We start from the raw sequence: 20278 nt of genomic DNA, 5'->3' as shown, positions 1-20278 counted from the left end.
CTGGCCATAGACAGGATTTATACCACGTATATCAGCAAAGACAACAAACAAATCACATCTTTGGTTTTTTCGAGAACTGGCTGTTACACATGGGCCAGCAAACCCCTGCTTTTCCCTTCCCTAAAGTACCTGAAGCCCCCGGAGGAACACTCTGTTCCTTACTTGACTAGCACAGCTGCTGGAGACTCACTGATGTGGCAGACAGGCCAGGAGAAACTCAGAATCACCAATTTCAAACATGCTTGCGGCATTACCATCAGTTTTACAACACTTCTCTGGTTCAACACATTCTCCGAAGTTCTACAATTATGTCCACCCTCTGAAATTTCCCCAAACCGCCTACCTTTCGTCTGCCTGAACCCTCAGCTGAATTCCTCCTTACTTTCATCAAGCGACTTCATCTCTCTCCTAGAGGTAAAAAAGCTTCTTTAAGCAGAGCTCCCTCAATATCCGGCTAGCAAACCTACAGACATGTGCACTCATTCCCTCCTCCTTCGCACCTGCTACGATGAATGACGTAAAGTCCCTTCTTTGATTTGTATTTACCTGGAGCCTCTCTCTTCCTCTCTATACATCCACCCTCTGGGATGTTTTACCCTCTTGATCCTCTTCGATCCACAAAATACCACTGTCGGCCCCACCTTAAACGTAAAATCTCTTTATCCCACATGTCCCTCCAACTACGGCCAATCTGGGCTGTTTTTTAGAGTTTATACAGCCATTTCCACTTATTCTTCAATTCACTCCAGTCTAACTTCTGATCCATCATTTCACAGAATATGCTTTTGCTAAAATCAAGAAAAACTTCCAAGTTGCTAAAATCAAATTTCCACATTCGTCTTATTTGTTATTTTTCAGTAGCATCCTACTGCACTGTTAAGGAGTGGCACCTCTCCTTAAACTCTCTGCCCTTAGTTTTCCTGATTTTATTCCTGTCTCGTGGGATACTCCTCAGTCTTCTTCACAGGTTCATTCCCCTTTGTCTGGTGACTAAATGTTAAAGTTCCTCAAGACTTTATTATGGGCCCTCTTCTCTTATTTATACTCTCTTTCTCTCTAGATTCTCTATATCCAAATGACTCTGATGTGTGTCTGCAGCACTGACCTCTAAACTCCCTATCCGTATCTTCCACATACAAGTCAATCTACACATTTAATTTCAATGTCCCCAAAACTGCTTAAACGATGTGTCAAACCAAACTCCTGAGTCCTGCTAATGCCCCTAAAAGATCCTCTTACAGCTTTCCTATCTAAGTAAACAGCACCAGTAAGCATCCTTGGTGACACATTCTCCTTCAATCCCCATTATTCCATTCATCACCACATTCCCCTGATTTACCTTCTAAATATTTCTCTTAGTTGCCCACTTTTCTCATTACCAACTCATTACGAACAGCATCGCCTGGAGGAAATACTGTAATAGCCTTACTCTCTGGGCGACCAGCATTTTCATTTACTCTTTCCACTGTCTGATTTGTTTTCTACACTGGAGTCATCGGGATCTTTTAAAAACACAAATTTAATCATTCCACCCTTGCTTAATCCTCTTGCATATTTTCCGAGTGTTATTAACCTTGTCAACATAGCTCTAAGGTCCTAGGTTCTGGTCTAGCCCCTGCTTCACCTCCTGCTAATAACTCTTTGGGTTCTAGCCATAGTGATTCTCTTTACTCTTCCTATGCTCCCTTCTGCTACAAGGCCTTTTCCACGAGTCTCCACACAATCCATCACCACTCCCCACTCTGCCCATTAAATTCTACTCTTTTTTCAGATTTTAAAAGTCACACTCTGAGGGCGCCTGGGTGGCTCAGTCAGTTGAGTGTCTGCCTTCAGCTGGGGGCATGATCTCACAGCTTGTGAGTTGGAGCCCCATGTCAGGCTCTGTGCTGACAGCTCGGAGTCTGGAGCCTGCTTCGGATTCTGTTTGTAACTCTCTCTCTGCTCCTAACCCACTCACATTCTGTCTCTGTCTCTCTCAAAAATAAATAAACATTAAAAAAAAAAAGTCACACTCCGTTTCTTTTCATAACAATTAATTATATATAAATAAGCAAATATATAAAATTTAATAAAAGTCTGGATAGCATAGAGGAGAACCTCAGGAAGTACAGAATAAACACTGAAAAGATTTAAAAATAGAATCAGAATACAAAATGATTCTCACTTTATCTACTTCAGTCAAAAACATTAATTACCAGGAGACTTACTAAATTTGGAATGCGATTTACATAAACATTTCACAAAAATGCAAAATACACAGCCATCAATGACTACTTTTTAATAAGGCTTTTGAAAACGTATTTGGATATAAAAAGAGGAATTTAAAATAACACATACAACAAGGCTTTCTACTTTGATGCCTGGCATAAAGGACCCGGCATACATCCTGTGGGAATACCATAGGAATGTGTGATTCCTGAACATGATGAATCCACTTCAGCGTCATACTATCAGAACTAGCTAGATTTGTTAGAAACATTAAAATTTTTTCAAGAGACTTAAAGCTATTAACTCTTGAAGCATAAAAACATTTTTCCCCATGCTTTTCTTATATTGAGTTTTTAGAGAATTCTAAACTTAAGGTTCCTAAAGGCTCTGAAATTGAGCCTTGGCTTAGAAACGATACTATTTTTTGTACTGTGAAATAAAATCTGCATCTTATTATTATAGTTGGAGTAGGATTAGAAACTTTATTATTCACTTAGTTTTTTAGGAAAGGGTGTCCAGTGAGATGAGCTGAGTAGCTCAGTTGCTATGTAAGTGGCCTTGATCCTGGCCTCATATTTACAAACTCAGCAGTCTCCTTTAAACTCTTTGCATTCTCGAGCTCTTTTCTTCCCAACCTTTAGAAACTTAGACTTTAAAGAGCAGATAAAGAATGAAAATACAAAAATCTTATGCATTTCCCTCACTTTCTACACTCTAACACCTAAGCCATCATGTCCAATTAGGAGTTGGCATACAAAACAGCATCTGACACACACACACGCACAAAGAGCTGCACACACACGTACAGGTGCACATGCACACCCAGAGGCATGTGCTCACAGACAGGGACATATCTAACACACGGGTACAGACAAAGAGATGCACCTTACATGTATTTTTTTTTAAGTCTGGGAGGGAATATATATTTTATTATACTAATCAGAGATCCATATCCTAGTGGATATTTCTGAGAACAAAACAGTTTATTTCATTCTGTCAGCAACTTATCATTTATCTATTCTCCCACCAATCTTGAATAGTTTAACACTGAGTAGAGTTTCCTGATTATTTCTCAGAAATAAGCACTAAATGGGAATTCAGAAAACATCAGTTGAGTTAAACTATATTAAAAAGGCAAGCAACGTAGGAATGATTTGCTTAAGGACAGGCAGATAGTATTTATCTAATATTAACATGTCATGGCATAAGAAACAAAAGAAAAATAAATTAGACTACTTCAAAATTTAAACTTTTGTATTGGAAATGACACTTCCAAGAAAGTGAAAAAATGATCCAAAGAATAGGGAATATATCTGCAAATCATACATATAGTAACTTTCATCTGGAAACTTGTAACCAGAATTATGTAAAGAACTCTTACAACTCAATAATAAAAAAAATACTGAGTTGTACATTTATTTATTTTTAAATATTTATTTATTTTGAGAGAGAGAGAAAGAGCATGCAGGAGAAGGCAGAGACAGAATCCACACTAATAGTGTGGAGTCCGACATGGACAGGTTCCGACAGGTTCCACACTCACAGTGTGGAGTCCGACATGAGGCTCGATCTCACGAATCATGAGATAGTGACCTGAGCCAAAACCAAGAGTCAGATGCTTAACTGACTGAGCCCCAGTGCCCTGACTGACATAGGACTTAGGTAAGCCTACGCATTGAAACGAACTGCTAACAAGGAAACTTTTAAACTCAAGGGTCGAACTGTTACTCATGGTGTATGAGCCACCAGTCGAGTACCTGAGCCACCAGGTCAGTCTAATGACTGGAAGGCCAACGCATGAACGAACAAGAATACTTAAAAACAAAGAGGAAACACATTAATTAATACCCTGCAAATTGGGTACGTAACTGTTTTTAAGTTACTTCGTAAAGGAGCGGCCAAAACTAGTTATTGAGAGAAGGACTTAAGAAATAAAGGGAGTTTTAACCAGATTCGTAACACCCTCAAACTTTTAATCCTAAGTATGCAATATGTAAAACATAGATTTAGTCTTGAAATTAAAGAAAAACTCAAAGAACTGTTATAATAATATGTACCTTTAAGAGGAGTAGAAATTTTACAGCCATTAAAGCTGCGCTGGGCTGTAGGAGCAGTATTTCAACAAATCCTATTAGGCATGACTGTCAAAATTCAACATGCAAATGAGTAATTTGGAGAATGTGGAATGTGGATCACTTATAAAAGAGTCTGCTGGATCAGTTATAAGATGAGTAAGATCTAAGGATCTAATGTAAAACACGGTGACTCTAAATGATAACACTGTTGTAGAACTGAAATTTGCTAAGAGCGCTTAAACATTCTCACCAAAAAAACAAAAAAAAACCAAAAACACAAATAAAAAAGATAATCATATGAGGTGATGGATGTGAAAATAAACTAGATGGGGGGAATCCTTTCACAACATATACATATATCAAACCACCATGATGTACACACACTTTCAATCATCTTACAATTTTGTAAGTTAATGAAACTTCAATAAAGCTAATATTTTTAAGAGAATTCCCTGGAGAACAGGTGAAGACTGATATTTGTGGACTTCACTTCAGATTTACAGGATCTAAATTCTTGGGTAGCACTTGGGGCACCTGGGTGGCTCAGTCAGTTAAGCATCCAACTTCGACTCAGGTCATGATCTCATGGTTGGTGGGTTTGAGCCCCGCGTCAGGCTCTGGGCTGACAGCTCGGAGCCTGGAGCCTGCTTCGGATTCTGTGTCTCCCTCACTCTCTGCCCCTCCCCCACTCATGCTCTCTTTCTGTCTCAAAAATAAATAAACATAAAAAAAATTCTTGGGTAGCACTCAAAGATCTTCAAGTTCAACAAGCACCTCAGGTGATACTAATTCAAGCAAAATATGGGTCAATATGCGAGAAATACTGCTTCAGAATTATGTACACACACAATCTGAGGATCTGCTATCAGAAATTATGCCTCCAGGTGTTCTTTTCATCCTTCTGACTTGACTTAGCCTTTTCAAAATAAATGAATCAAATAATTAATAGGTATCAAACCCTGTGATATTTTGTGTAGTACTCCAACTCTTTCCATAATTTTTTTAAATTCTAAGATAAATCAGTACTTGGGATGTAATGTACAATATGATGACTATACTTAACACTGCTGTCTGGTATACAAGAAAGTTTTTAATGGAGTAGATGCTAAGAATTCTTATCATAAGGAAAAAAAATTTCTTTTTCTTTCTCTTTATTTGGTACCTATACAAGATGATGGATATTAACTAAACTTACTGTGGTAACTGCTTCACAAATATATATAAGACAAATCATGATGCTCTACACCTTAAACTTTTAAGTGCTATATGCCAATTATGTCTCAATAAAACTAAAAGAAAAGCCAGAAAAAAGAATTTCTTTTATCTCACAAAGTATGTGTTGTACACAAGGAAGAACAGTTACCCATAGAAGTTTTAATTATGATAAGATCAAAAAGTATCAACACACAGAAAATACAATTAACTATAGAAAAACTCCCAACTGTTCATATTGATGTATATGGATTTGCATAAGGAAACTACCTGATAGAGCTATAGATGTCCAATGGGGTTTGATCCTTCTCTTTGGCTAGTCTCATCATATCTAACACTGCCATTCCAAGACATTCTTCCTGCGTTTCATGAGTCACCGGTATTTTTATCCATCCATGTAAAAAATCATGCCGCCACTAAAGGAAAAAAATTTAGAAGGAAATATACCTTAAATTTCACTATCACATTTTAATCTACTATCGTATTTTAACCTATAATTTCTAGAACATATGCATTTAAAAAGAACGTCAACTCCTTCCTTGATGTTCAATTATTTTGCCACAAAATTTTAGTAAAAGTTTTGTCAATGGAAACTGATTTAAACTGGGTTCCCCATTATACAGTACATATGATGTCAATCTATTTCACTGCTTATATCTTCTCAAGTTATATCCCCTACATAAAAATTACCCAAATTAAAATAGACATTAATTAATTAAATATGTCCTGAGTTCCACATATGTTCAAAGCATTATACTAAGGACTGTGTGAGATACAAATAGAAGTCTCCCTCAAGGAGACTAAAATCTAGCAGGGAAGCTAAACACGTAAACAAAGTATTATAACACCAGATATCTACACTAAGTGCCACACAACACATGTTTCAAGGACTTGAAAAGAAGTTGAAATTATACCAGTTGAGATAATCAGAGAAGGTTTCATGGAAAATTCAAAATTTCATGTAGTCTTAAAAGATGAAGAAATTTCTGATATACAAAACAGGGTGATAAAATAGAAGGAATGATACAAAAACAAAGCACAAGGCATATTTACAGGTACAAACAAGTTTGGTTGGGCAGACAACTTATGTAAGGGAATAGTGTGGACTAAACCTTGGAACACTAAGTTGGAGTCAAACTGAAGGTACCCTTGAATGACTTGATCCTAACAAGCAATAGACAACCATTTTTTTAAAGCATCAGTTTCTCACAGCACCTTTTCTTAAAGCATCATGCCTCTTCCATTGGTAGACATACCAATGATAATAAAAAAGTGCTTTAAGGAAATAATGTGTATTCAAGGAGACTCTGTAAGAGGTACAAATATGAGATAACAAGGATCTGATGTAGGGAACAGAAGACACTAAAAGAGTTTGAAAAAAATGGTAACGTTATCATGATATAAAAAATGAAGAAAAAGAAAAAACAAAAATTTCAAGATTTTGGTCTAGATGATTTAGGAATATGGAAATCAGACTGAACATGTAATGGGAGAAAAGAACAGCAAAACATAAAAAGCACCAATATTCTAAAAAGTAATAGCAATTTTCTTGATAAGAAAGGTAAGAATTACAATATTAGCTGAAATACCAATGTTTAACCGAGGCTTTAAAGAAACAATATGGAGGGAATATACATTTTGTGCTGAGTATCTATGAATTCATTAAAGGGTGTCATAGGGCAGCAATTTATTTATTTACTGAGGTGCTATAAGACAATCCTCAGAAGAAAATGAATTTAAAAGGGACATCTGGGGCGCCTGGGTAGCTCAGTGGGTTAAGCGTCCGACTTCGGCTCAGGTCACGATCTCGCAGTCCATGAGTTCGAGCCCCACGTCGGGCTCTGTGCTGACAGCTCAGAGCCTGGAGCCTGTTTCAGATTCTGTGTCTCCCTCTCTCTCTGACCCTCCCCCGTTCATGCTCTGTCTCTCCCTGTCTCAAAAATAAATAAACGTTAAAAAAAAATTTAATAAAAATAAAAATAAAAAAAATAAAAGGGACATCTGATTTTTGGCTTTTATTGGCTTACCTTTCCCAAATCTATCTTTCTATAGTAATATCTAATGTACTTTATACTTTAGTGGCTGAACTTTTTTTAGTTATTTAAAAATCTCAACATATCTTATACTTTGATGGTGGCACCAGTCAAATCTGCTTTATTTAGTCTATAATATGCATATAATCTAACCTGGTATCAATATGAGCTGGATAAGTTAATTACTACCTTATGTATTTTCTGGGCACAGATTTAGAGAAATAGAAACATTAAGAAATAGAAAATTACATGTGGTATTTATTATCTAGATACAACTTAGGATTCTATTGTGAAATTATTTTGCTGTGCTAGATAAGAAAATTCTTCCTAGGAAGACAAAATTAGAAATCATCCACAATTTTTCTTGATCATAAGTATGAGATATCACAGTATTAATACTACGGTAAAGCAGCTGAATAAACAGTTTAGGAAAATCGTCTTCTTAATGGGATTTAAATTAGCATGCCACCAAAATAAAAACCAGTTCTGCAGCACAGGTGACATAATCATAAAAGAACATAGTCATAACCTCATAGTATCTATTCTCAAAAGCCTATCTCTCTTTTTAATGGCTACTGAAACAAAGGTTTTAAAAGCTACTGAAGCTATCTAAAAGCTGGGTGGTGGTCAAATTATTTTTGACAAGAGCACCAAGATCATTTGATGGAGAAAGAAACAGTTTTTTCAACAAATGGTGCTGGAAAAACTAGATATCCACATGCAAAAGAATGAAATTTGGCCTTTACCTTACACCATCAATAACAGTTAACTCAAAATGAATCAACGATCTAAACACAAGCACATAAGAGCTAAAACAATAAAATACTGCAAGAGAATATAGGGGGAAAGCTTCATGAAACTGATTTGGTAATGATTTCTTGGACATGATACCAAAAGCACAGGTAAATTCAAGAAAAAAAAATCAGATTATATCAAAATTTAAAACTTTTGGGCATCACAAGACACATCAACAGGTGTGAAAGGCAATAGACAGAATGGGAGAAAAGATTTACAAATCATATGGCAGATCGGGGGTTAATACCCAGAATACATAAAGAACACTTACAGCTTGACAACAACCTGATTAAAAAATGGGCAAAGGACACAAATAGTAATGTACCCAATGAAGATGTACAAACCTCCAAAAAGCTTAAGAAAAAAGCTCAACACTTTTCTAATCATTAGGGAAATGCAAATCAAAACCACAATGAGATATCACTTCACATCCATCAGAATGGCTATTATCAAAAAACCAGAAAGTAAGTGCTAGTGAGGATGTGGAGAAACGAATCCTTGTGCAGTGCTGGTGGAATGTGCAGCTGCCACAGAAAACAGGGTAGCAGTTCCTCAAAAAAAAAACAAAAAAACAGATTTACCATGTAATCTAATAATTCTACTTCTGGATACCTATCCAAAGGAATTGAAAGCAGGATCTCAAAGAGATATTTGTACACCTATGTTCTCAGCAGTATTATTCATAAGAGCCAAAAGGTGGAAGCAACCCAAATATTAACAGATAAATGGATAAACAAAATGTGGTCTATACGATGGAATATTAGCCACCCTTAAAAAGGGAGGAAATTCTGACATACTATGACATGGATGACCTTGAAGGCATTATGTTATGACAAGTCAGTCGGTCGTAAGAGAGGAAATGCTGTGTAATACCACTCATATGAGGCACCCAGAGGAGGCAAACCCAGAGACAGAGACAGAAAGCGAAATAGCTGCCAGGGGCCAGAAGAGCATGAGGCATTGAACAAGAGGCCTTGTTTAATAGGTATGAAGTTTCAGTCTAGGAAGATGAAAAATGTTCTAAAGTGAATGGTGGTAATGGTTGCACAATAATGTGAATGTACTTTAATGCCACTAATGTGTCCATGTCAAAATGGTAACTTTTACTAAATATATTTTACTAGAATTTAGAGAAAGTTTCTTGTTCTCATAACCCAAAAGAGAAATATCTTTCAGTTTGTTGCTCACAAACTGAACCAGCTTTCTTAGATATCTTAGAAATATGAGCTGTGAGCAATGCACCCCAATGTTTATGGCAGCACTAGTGATAATAGCCAAATTATGGAGAAAGCCCAAATGTCCATTGACTGACGAATGGATGAAAAACATGTGATACATATATACGTATACATATATACACACACAATGGAATACTACTTGGCAATCGAAAAGAATGAAATCTTGTCATTTGCAATAACGTGGATGGAACTAGAGTGTATTACGCTAAGCGAAATAAGTCAGAAAAATATACACAATTTCACTCATATGTGGAATTTAAGAAATAAAACAGATGAACTTAAGGGAAGGGAAGGGAAGGAAAAACAAGATAAAAAGAGAGGAAGGCAAACCATAAGAGACTCTAAAACACAGAGAACAAACAGGGCTGCTGGAGGGATGTTGGGTGGGGGTGTGGGCTAAATGGCTGATGGGCATTAAGGAGGGCACTTGTTGGGATGAGCACTGGGTGTTAATGGCAGTGATGAATCACTGGGTTGTACTCCTGAATCCAAGACTACACTATATATTAACTAACTTGGATTTAAAAAAAAGAAAGAAAAGAAAAGAAATGTGAGCCATGAGGATCTGTGTAGCTATTTCCTATGATATTTGCAAATCGGCTTCAGAACTCCTTACTCTGACATTTTGGGAATAAGAAGAGCATACCTTTACTCAAAAGCACTAATAAATTTTTTCTTTAGTTTCTACTCCTCAGTCTTATGGCACATAAAAACAGAAGTTATTTAATGACATAACATTTCAATTATTGTTTAAATTAAGGTAACAATAAGAAAACATTATAAAATGTTCAAATACACTACAAAAATTTAATACAGCAGTATTAATGAACAAATAACTAAAACACAGCTCTCAGATCAAGTATTAACATCTAGCCATCCTCTTATGAGGAGCTAAACAAACTATTGTTAACTCACTTTTATATAGTTTCCTACTTTTCTTTACATTTTATTACTCACTATTTAAGTCTGAAATTGTTCAGGAATAAAAAAAATTTTTTTTCTCTAAATTAATTTCGCTGTCTTATATTCCAGACACTTATATCTACGTGAATCATGTGCTATAACTCAATCTGAACTTTGTGAAATCCTTAAAATGTCACAAAGCATTAAAAAAAATAAATAAAAAGCTAATTAAGGGAAGCTTTATAAAATAGATTTTATTATTTATAAGTTATAAATAATAAATTAAAAATTAGTGATAAAAAGATTAAAAACTAGTGATAAAAAGAGTCAATTTTGTTACCTTTCTGTACCTGCTAAGCAAGACAGAACATCAATTTTCCCATAGATGAAGATTTTCCTGATGAAGAGCTACAGAACACAGCAAGATTCTTATCATTTAACACGTATACAAGTAAGATAATATAATTATACCTGAGCAAAAAGGTAAGACATGACAAAGTCATCAAGAAGAGGAGCTTCAGCACCTCGAGACACTCCATGCCGATAGGTTCTGTTGCTGCCATTACAATACCAGTAAGGAAAGTAAAATCTACAAGACAAAACATTCAGTCAGCCTCCAAATAGTTCAAATATAAACATACTATGTACATATAACCACTTCCAGCATACTGAAAGGTATTATCCCATAATCAGAAAACACAGCTAACAGTGTTAAATACAGGTAGGGACAAAAGAAAATCTGGGTAAGACCATGATAATAGTATAGACAGAAGATACAAGAAACATAAGTGTAAAATCAATATGCTTTTTGCTTTTTTTTAAAGTTTATTTATGTATGTATGTACATATTTATTTAGAGGGAGACAGCGTGTGTGTGTTAGTGGCAGAGGAGCAAAGAGAGAGGGAGAGAGAATCCCAAGCAGGGTCCCACAAACTGTGAGATCACGACCTGAGCCAAAATCAAGAGTCGGACACTTAACCGACTGAGCCACCCAGGTGCCCGTGAGCTGCCTGCTTCTATGCACAGAATGCAAAAGCAAGAGGAAACAGAAAAATGTAGAAACAAAATATTAACAAAAAATTGTTTTAATATTAATCCAGTGATATCGGTAGAGGAATCTGAAAATGCTAACTGGTATGAAAACAATGGCTTCTTCTTTTAGGAAATGGAGGTTAATCACCACAGGATACCACTTCACACCTGTCAGAATGGCTAGTATCAAAAAGACAAGAAATAACAAGTGCTGGCGAAGATGTGGAGAAAAGAGACCCTCCGGGCACCGCTGGAAGCATTGTAAGTTGGTGCAGCCATGACGACAAACAGTATGCAGGTTCTCAAAATACTAAAAATAGAAACACCATACAACCCAGTAATTCCACTACTGGGTATTTACCTAAAGAAAATGAAAACACTAATTTGAAATGGGACAGGCACCCCTATGCTTACTGCAGCATAATTTACAATACCCAAGATATGGAAGCAGCCCAAGTGTCCATCAACAGATGAACAGATGAAGTGTGGTATACATACATTATGGACTATTACTCATCAATAAAAAAGAATGCAAGGTTGCCAATGACAACATAGGTAGACCTAAAAGGTGTTATGCTAAGTGAAAGAAGTCATACAGAAAAAGACTAATACCATATTTCACTTATATCTGCCAACTAAAAAGTGAAACAAATGAACTAAAATATAAAAAAGAAACAGACTATAGAGAAAAAAATGGCAGTTGTTTTGGGGAGTGGAACACAGGTGAAATAGGCCAAGAGGATTAAGAGTTACAAACTTCCAGTGCCAAAATAAAGAAGTCATGGGGATGAAAAGTACAGCATATGGAATATAGTCACTAATACTATAATAACTATGGTGACAGATGACAAGTAGGCTTGCCATGGTGAGCATTTCATAATGTACGGAATTGTCAAATCACTATGTTGTATACCTGAAACTAACAGAGTATGTCAACAACACTTCAGTACAAATGAATGAATCAATGAAACAAGCTAAAAACTTGTCCTTCAAAGAAACAAAAAATATTCTCTATTGCTTCATTTACACCTTTACTGAGATATAATTCACATACCTTAAAGTTTACCCATTTAAAGCATACAATTCAAAATGTTTTTTAGTATGTTTGAAACACTGTACAAACATCCCACAATCTAATTTTAGAACATTTTCATCCCCCCTAAAAGAAACTCCATACCTACCAACAGCCATACCCAAATCATCCTAACTACTCTCCACCTCTAAGTTACCACTAGTCTATCTCTATAAATTTGCCTGTTTTGAACATTTTATATAAATGGAATCATATAACATGTGGCCTTTTCTACCTCCTTTCATAAGCATAATATTTTCAAGGACTATCTACATTATAGCAAACATTAGTATTTCATTCCCTTTTTAATGCCCAGTTAATATTTGATCGTATGGATAAACCACATTTTGCTTCTTCATTCATCACACGATGGACATTTGGATTGTTTCCATCTTTTTGGTATTGTGGATAAGGCTGCTAGGAACAGTATGTACAAGGGTGTGGGTGTGTTTTCTACGTCCATCTTTTTCAGGAACAAACTGTTAAAGTGGCTGCACTAGTTTACATCTCCAACAGCAACATGTAAGTGTCCCAATAGTTCAGATCCTTGACAACACGTGGAGAGTTTCACTAAGTTAGTCTTTGGTATTGCTGACTTGGCGTCCATTTTGTTTAACCAAGAGGACTGCAGTGACCTTAAACTGACACTAGCCCCTTCATGCAAGTGCACGCCCTACACAACAGCCCACTGAGTCACAAGCAAATGTGAGTTTCTGATAAAACTTCCCCAACACCCTTGTGGTCAACAATCTCCCCTGTTTTCCAGCACCTAAACCTTAAAAGCCCCTTCAATAAGACTCCCAGGTAGCTTACTAAAGACCAGCTCTTTCGGCTTGAATCGACCAAATTGGGCCTTAGGCAAGGAACCCCAAAGCACTCTACCCACAGACCCTAGGGAAGCCATGTGCCCTGGGTCCTATGTCTCTCTCTGTACCCTGCCTTGATCTCTCCATGTGGCCCCTCGAGGCATGCTGGATACCTCCAGAACCTTTGAGTAATAAACTTTTCTCTTTCAATTTCTCTTGTGCTGTTGTTGAAGCATGGCTCACCATCCAACACCCCGTGCCCTATTTCATAAGTAATAATTAGGCAAATTCATAACAACTTGTTATTGTCCATCTTTTATATCTTTGTCATCCTAACGGGTGAACTGGTGTCCTGCTGTGTTTCTGATTTACATTTCTCTAAAGACTAATGATGTTGATCATCCCTTCATGTGCTTACTGGCTATTTGTATGTCTTATTTAGAAAAATGTCTATTCAAATCCTTTGTTCATATTTTCGCTGAGTTATCTGTCACTGTACTATTGAACCGTTAAGAATTCTTTATGTATTCCAGGGGTGCCTGGGTGGCTCAGTTGGTTAAGCATCTGATTCTTGATTTCTGTTCAGGATATGATCTCACAGTTCATGGGATAGAGCCACAAGTTGGGCTCCATTCTCTCAGTGGAGAATTCTTTATGTATTCCAGATGTAAGACCTTGATCAGATATATGAGTTACAAGCATTTTCTTCCATTCTGTGGGCTGTCTTTTCACATTCTTTTTTCTTTTAAAGCTTACTTATTTTTGAGAGAGAAAGAGAGAGCATGCATGTGAACAGGAGAGGGACAGAGAGAGAGAGGGAGAGAGAGAATCCCAAGCAGGTTCCGCGGTGTCAGCACAGAGCCCAAAACAGGGCTTGATCTCACAAACCATGAGATCATGACCTGAGCCAGTCAAGAATCAGATGCTCAACTGACTGAACAAACCAGGCACCCTTGTCTTTTCATTCTTGACAGCAACCTTTGATGCAGAAACATACATTTTGATGAATCCCAATTAACGTACTTTTCTTTTGTCACTTGGGCTTTTGGTGCCATACTGAAGAAACCAATGTGTACTCTAAGTACACAAAGATTTACTCCTATATTGTCTTCTAAGAGTTTTATAGTTTTAGCTCTTAGATTTAAGTCTTTGATTCATTTTAAGTTAATTTTTGGGGGGCACCTGGGTGCTTCAGTTGGTTGAGCGTCCGACTCTTGACTTCAGCTCAGATCATGATCTCACCATTCATGAGATCAAGCCCTGCGCTGGATTCTGTGCTGACAGTGCGGAACCTGCTTGGGATTCTGTCTCCCTCTCTCTCTGCAAATAAATAAACATCCCCCCTCTGAAAATAAATAAACATTTTTTAAAAAGGCATTTTGGGGCACCTGGGTGGGTCAGTCAGTTAAGCATCTGACCTCAGCTCAGGTCATGATCTCACGGTTCGCAGGTTCAAGCCCTGCATTGGGCTCTGTGCTGACAGCTTGGAGCCTGGAGCCTGCTTCTGATTCTGTGTATGTCTCTCTTTCTATCTGCCCCTCCCCTGCTCACGCTCTCTCTCTGTCTCTCAAAAATAAATAAATAATAATTAATATTCAAAAATAAACATTAAAAAATTGATAAGGGAAAAAATTTGATAAGGGAAACAATTTTTAATTCTTGAGAAGAGATCAGCAAACTCTGGCCCATAGCCCCATTCTGGTCCATTGTGAGTTTTTATAAATAAAGTTTTACTGGAACACAGTCATGCCCATTCATTTACTTCTTATTCATGGTTGCTTTCACACTTTAATAACAGAGCTGAAGAGTGAAAACAGAGATAGTATAGCTTCAAAGCCTAAAATATTTACTAATGGCCTTCTCAGAAAAAGACTGTAGAGCTCTCCTCTACAAACATTCTCAAATCAAAAGATACACTTACTAACTGCAGAAAGTACAGTCATTACAGAAAGTAATAAAAAAAATACTCCCAATAAAATATTGGTATTTTGTCAATCTACGGAGCATGCTAACATGCTTCTTTTACATAATACAACTTTGGGGGCACCTGGATGGCTCAGTTTGTTGAGCATCTGACTTCAGCTCAAGTCATGATCTTGCGGTTTTTGAGTTTGAGCCCTGCATCGGGCTTGCTGCTGTGAGCACAGAGCCCATTTCAGATCCTCTGTCTCCTCCTCTTTGTGCCTTGCCCCCACTCACGCTCTCTCAAAAATAAAAAAATTAAAAAAATAAATAAGTGAAAATAAAATAAATGATACAAATTTGTAAATTCTTAAAACCTGCATAAAAGTCTTACTTTGGATAGATTTAACCCTAGGTACTTTGCATTTTTTGTTGCTATTAGTTGTTATCTTAAATGACCTCTTTTCTGTTTGTGGTGTACAGAAATAGTTGATTTCTTTTAATGTTTGTTTATTTATTTATTGAGAGAGAGAACGCACACACGCACAAGTGGGGAAGAGGGGCAGAATGAGGCGGGGGAGTGAATCTTAAGCAGGCTCCACGCCCAGTGTGGAGCCTGACATGGGACTCGATCCCATTAAAAATCAAGAGTCAGGAAAAAAAGAAAAAAAGAAAAAAACAATCAAGAGTGAGACATTTAACCAACTAAGCCACCCAGGTGTTCCAGGAATAGTTGACTTTTAACATACTGATCATATAGATCTAGCATTCTGCTGAACATTTATTATTGATGCCTATAAATTTGTTTACATTTTCTATGTTAACAATCATAGCATCTCCAAATAATGACTCTTTGCTTCTTTGTTCTCAATTACTAAATATTTTGTGTATTTTTTTGTCTTAACTGTATTTGTTGAGAACTCCACTAAAATCCTAAATAGAACCAGTGGTGGTGGCTATTTTTGTTTTTTATCTTGTTTGTGATTTTAGAGACTGCTTCTGACCTCTTACCATTTGAGAATATTACTTGCTTCTTGCCTTTGGTAAATATCCTTTACCCTTTACCATGGTAAGGATATCTCTCTCGAATTTTAGTTTTTTAAGGCTTCCTTTTCTTTCCTTTTAAAAATCATGAGTGAGTCCATGTGCATTTTTACTATGTAACACTGACTCTGCATGGAATGAATCTATTTCATAAGAGCCATAGATCAAACGTATTTCTTTGTTTTATCATTTTGAGTGGAAAATTATTAAATAAATTAACTAATAATTTGCGGCTGCAAATAACACTGGTAAAATCATACGTCTACTTCAACTCTAAAAAAATTATATATTTTTTAAAGCTTATTTATTTATTTTTGAGAGACAGAGAGCACAAGTGGGGAGGGCAGACAGAGAGGGAGAGAGACACAGAATCCAAAGCAGGCTTTAAGCTCTGAGCTATCAGCACAGAGTCCGACGCGGGGCTCAAACTCATAAATCGTGGAAGTTGGACGCTTAACTGAATGAGCCACCCAGGTGCTCCACTAAAAAAAATTATTAAAAAGAGATGGGAGATTACATTTTGTTGCACAAAATATTGAATTTCCTAGGAAACCAACAATATTCCAAATTTTATTTGGATTTTATTCAGGATTTTATTAGTAAAGGCAATTCACATCCTTTTTAAAATTTAATTATAATACTAAACGGTAAAGTAGCATCCCACCAGAACAGCTCAGAGCATTCTAGTGAAAAAACATTTATAAACACTTCCTCTAGTAGAGAAAAAGTCTTAAATGAAGCTCTGGTCCCTGTTATTAAGTACTCTGCAATTTAAAGATATGTCTGGGGGCGTCTCGGTTGCTCCGTCAGTTCAGCATCTGACTCGAGATCGGCTCAGGTTGTGATCTCGCAGTCCTGAGATCCAGCCCCAGGCTGGGCTCCATGCCAAGCGTGCAGCCTGCTTGGGATTCTCTCTCTCCCCTCTCTGTCCCTTCCCCCACTCATAATAAATAAACTCAGAAAAAATGTACATATATGTTAGATAATTTCTCTCACTTTGCCCTTTAACCACTAAATGAGTCACTTTACTGTAGAAAGCACCTTATTCTGTAGAGTACGTTGTGCCTGGTTGATTCATCTACATGGAAGACATGGTTGGGCGGATACCAGGTCCTTTCGGTTTCACTCATTAAAGCAAACATACTATGATACACGGGCGTGATTCCTAGGAAAGAGGTAAGAAAAGAAATGATTATAGAGCGCAGCAAGTACATTTATGGAACATCTGTAATTTGTAACAGGATTGAAATAACAACTCTTATTCGGCACAAGTGCAGTAGCAATTGACATCTTTTGGTTCAGCATGACTTACAACTCAATTCTTAATTTAATCTTTTTCCCTGCATTTTAAAATATGATTGCTGGAACTCTTTCAAGCAGATTTTTAAAAACATTTTATCTAATATTTTTTAGGTATCTTGCACAGAAAGGTTAATTCAAATCTGTGTGTGTTTTAATTGATAATGAGAGTATCAACTAAACTATTTGGAGATCATTGAATACTTTTAAGAGAACAGCACAACAGTTTTTTTTTTTTTAAATGTTAAATTTTACACAGTGCACCAGTAACTATATTTTCTGCACTTTTTACACTTACAAGGAAAATATTTTAATGTCATCTTAAACTGCAGGGGTATATGATTTTTTTTCAAAGATATTTTCGAAGGTACATTAACAAAGGTTTGAAGACTACTGAATTTTTTAAAAAGCATATGAAACAAAAAGCCACACAATTAAATAATGCACATTATCTCCCAGCACATATAGAACATTCACACATAGACACACACATACACATTCCAATCTTTTGGGGTCTAAGAACAAGTCTCCCAAAGTGCCAGAGAATAATCAACATGTTCTCTAACCACATTTCAGCTAAATCAGAAATGAATACTTAAAAAAATTTTTTTTAATTTTTTAAAATTCAAGTTAGTTAACATACTTAATCCTATATATTTGAAAACATAAGCCTCACAAAAACAAACGTTATTTTTATTCTAGTAATGTTTTGATCTTTTCCACTGTAGACAAAAATGACACCAACTCAACACACTAATAAAGATATAAAATTTTCATTTCAATTATCAACACAACTGTTTACTCATAGATAATTTCAGTAAGTTACATATAAAAACAGTATTGAGTAACAACTTTTAAACTGTATCCTTGTATTCATTCTTGTATTTACACATACTTCTCAATATCTCAGAGATTATAGGAGAAATTATAACAGAAATTAAATAGTACTTATAATGAACAATTAATAACATGTATTAAAAATTATGGAATATAGCTAAAGTGATACTTAAGAGGAAAAATTATAGCTTTAACCTGATTATATCAGAAGATAACAAAGAATGATCTAAGTTATCTAACTCAATACATTAAAAAACAACAGAATAATCTAGAAGACAGTTGAAAATGTGACAGAGCAGAAGTTAACAGAAGAAAGATTCAATAAAGAGAATCAAGAAAATAAAAGCTGATTATTTGCAATAACTAACAAAATAAACAAGCCTTTGTCAAATCTGATCAAGAAAAAAAACCACAGATAAACACTAATGATTTTTCAAAAGTATAACTGGCACACCTGGGTGGCTCAGTCAGTTAAGTGTTCGACTTCGGCTCAGATCATGGTCTCACAGTTCATGAGTGTGAGCCCCATATAGGGCTCTGTGCTGAAAGCTCGGAGCCTGGAACCTGCTTCAGATTTTGTGTGTGTCTCTCTCTCTCTGCCCCTCCCCAACTCATGTTCATTCTCTCTCTCTCTCTCTCTCTTTCCCAAAAATAAACATTAAAAAATTAATAAAAACGTTTTTAAAAGTATAATTATAGGTTATGGAGACAATAAGAGAATAAACAATGACAATAAATTTGAAAATGTAGACAGACAATTTTAAAGCCATATGTAATTTTAAAAAACGGATTCAAAAATAAAAAACTTCAGGGGTGCCTGGGTGGCTCAGTTGGTTGGGTGTCCAACTTCGACTCAGGTCATGATCTCACAGCTCATGAGTTCAAGCTCTGTGCTAACAGCTCAGAGCCTGGAACCTGCTTCAGATTCTGTGTCTCCCTCTCTCTCTGTCCCTCCTCTGTTCATGCTCTGTCTCTCTCTCTCTCTCTCAAAAAAAATAAACGTTAAAAAAAAATTTTTTTAAGAATTAAAAACTTCAAAAGAACTATAACCATTAAAGAAACTATCTACTTACAAAAATAAAGGAGAAGAAAGGAAAAGGAGGAAAGAGAAGAAATAAGAAGAAAGGAAAAACCACCATGAAGCCCAGATAAAATTTATATACTAGTTCAACCAAACATGAAAGACAATTCCAACCTTCAGTATATTATTACAGAGAACAGAAAAAGAGAGAACAGGGAAATTAACATACTTTGTGAGTTTACTTGGACCATGATACCAAAACCAGCCAGATATCATAATCAAATAGACTCACCAAATAGGTACAAAAATCCTAAATATTTTAAATTTTAGCAAACCAAATCCTGCAATGATTCTTAAAAAATAAAAAAAACTAAGATAAAGTTCATTTATCCTATAATAGCAGAGATGGCTAAACTGGAAAAATGTAATTCTTCATAACAATGAATCAGAGAAAAATCTGAAAATAGCAAAATGATATATTTGAAAAGCTGTGTGGTGACTACAGTGATATATATTTTTCTATGTGAAGTATTACTTTAAATATTTTATAACAAAAAAAATCAGAATTAAAAAAGCAAAATAAAAAAATGGCAAAAAAGTGGATATAAATTATTCACAATAGAGCAAATCCATAATTAATAATAATTAAAAATAATTAATAAACATGTGAGAGGATGGTAATACCTAGTGTTGAATAAAATGTGAGTTAAAATTATGTGATATCACTTTATATCCATTCAACTAGCAAAAACAAGAGGGATAACATCTAGGGCTGATAGGATGGCAAGGGACCATGTTAC

At 35.9% G+C, this 20278-nt stretch overlaps 1 protein-coding gene across 6 annotated transcripts in view; it reads right to left on the bottom strand.

The window, feature by feature from the left end:
- The window catches only part of JAK2 (Janus kinase 2), a 115542-nt gene that overhangs the window by 45293 nt on the left and 49971 nt on the right, over positions 1 to 20278 (bottom strand). For 4 of the 6 annotated variants that reach the window (XM_015064485.3, XM_027041152.2, XM_053205339.1 and 1 more), the window contains 3 exons: positions 17363 to 17486; positions 10936 to 11053; positions 5766 to 5911 (listed from right to left, as the gene is read on the bottom strand). In XM_015064485.3, the coding sequence (XP_014919971.1) occupies positions 5766 to 5911; positions 10936 to 11053; positions 17363 to 17486 (388 nt within the window). Of the gene's footprint in view, positions 1 to 5765; positions 5912 to 10935; positions 11054 to 17362; positions 17487 to 20278 lie in introns of those variants that run through there. The other 2 variants (XM_027041153.2, XM_027041150.2) reach the window with 2 other exon arrangements.

This window comes from Acinonyx jubatus, chromosome D4, assembly GCF_027475565.1.
Source record: "Acinonyx jubatus isolate Ajub_Pintada_27869175 chromosome D4, VMU_Ajub_asm_v1.0, whole genome shotgun sequence".
NCBI classification, from domain to species: domain Eukaryota; kingdom Metazoa; phylum Chordata; class Mammalia; order Carnivora; family Felidae; genus Acinonyx; species Acinonyx jubatus.
Note: the sequence above shows the minus strand (reverse complement) of the source record. Positions and strands in the feature narration are given on the sequence as shown.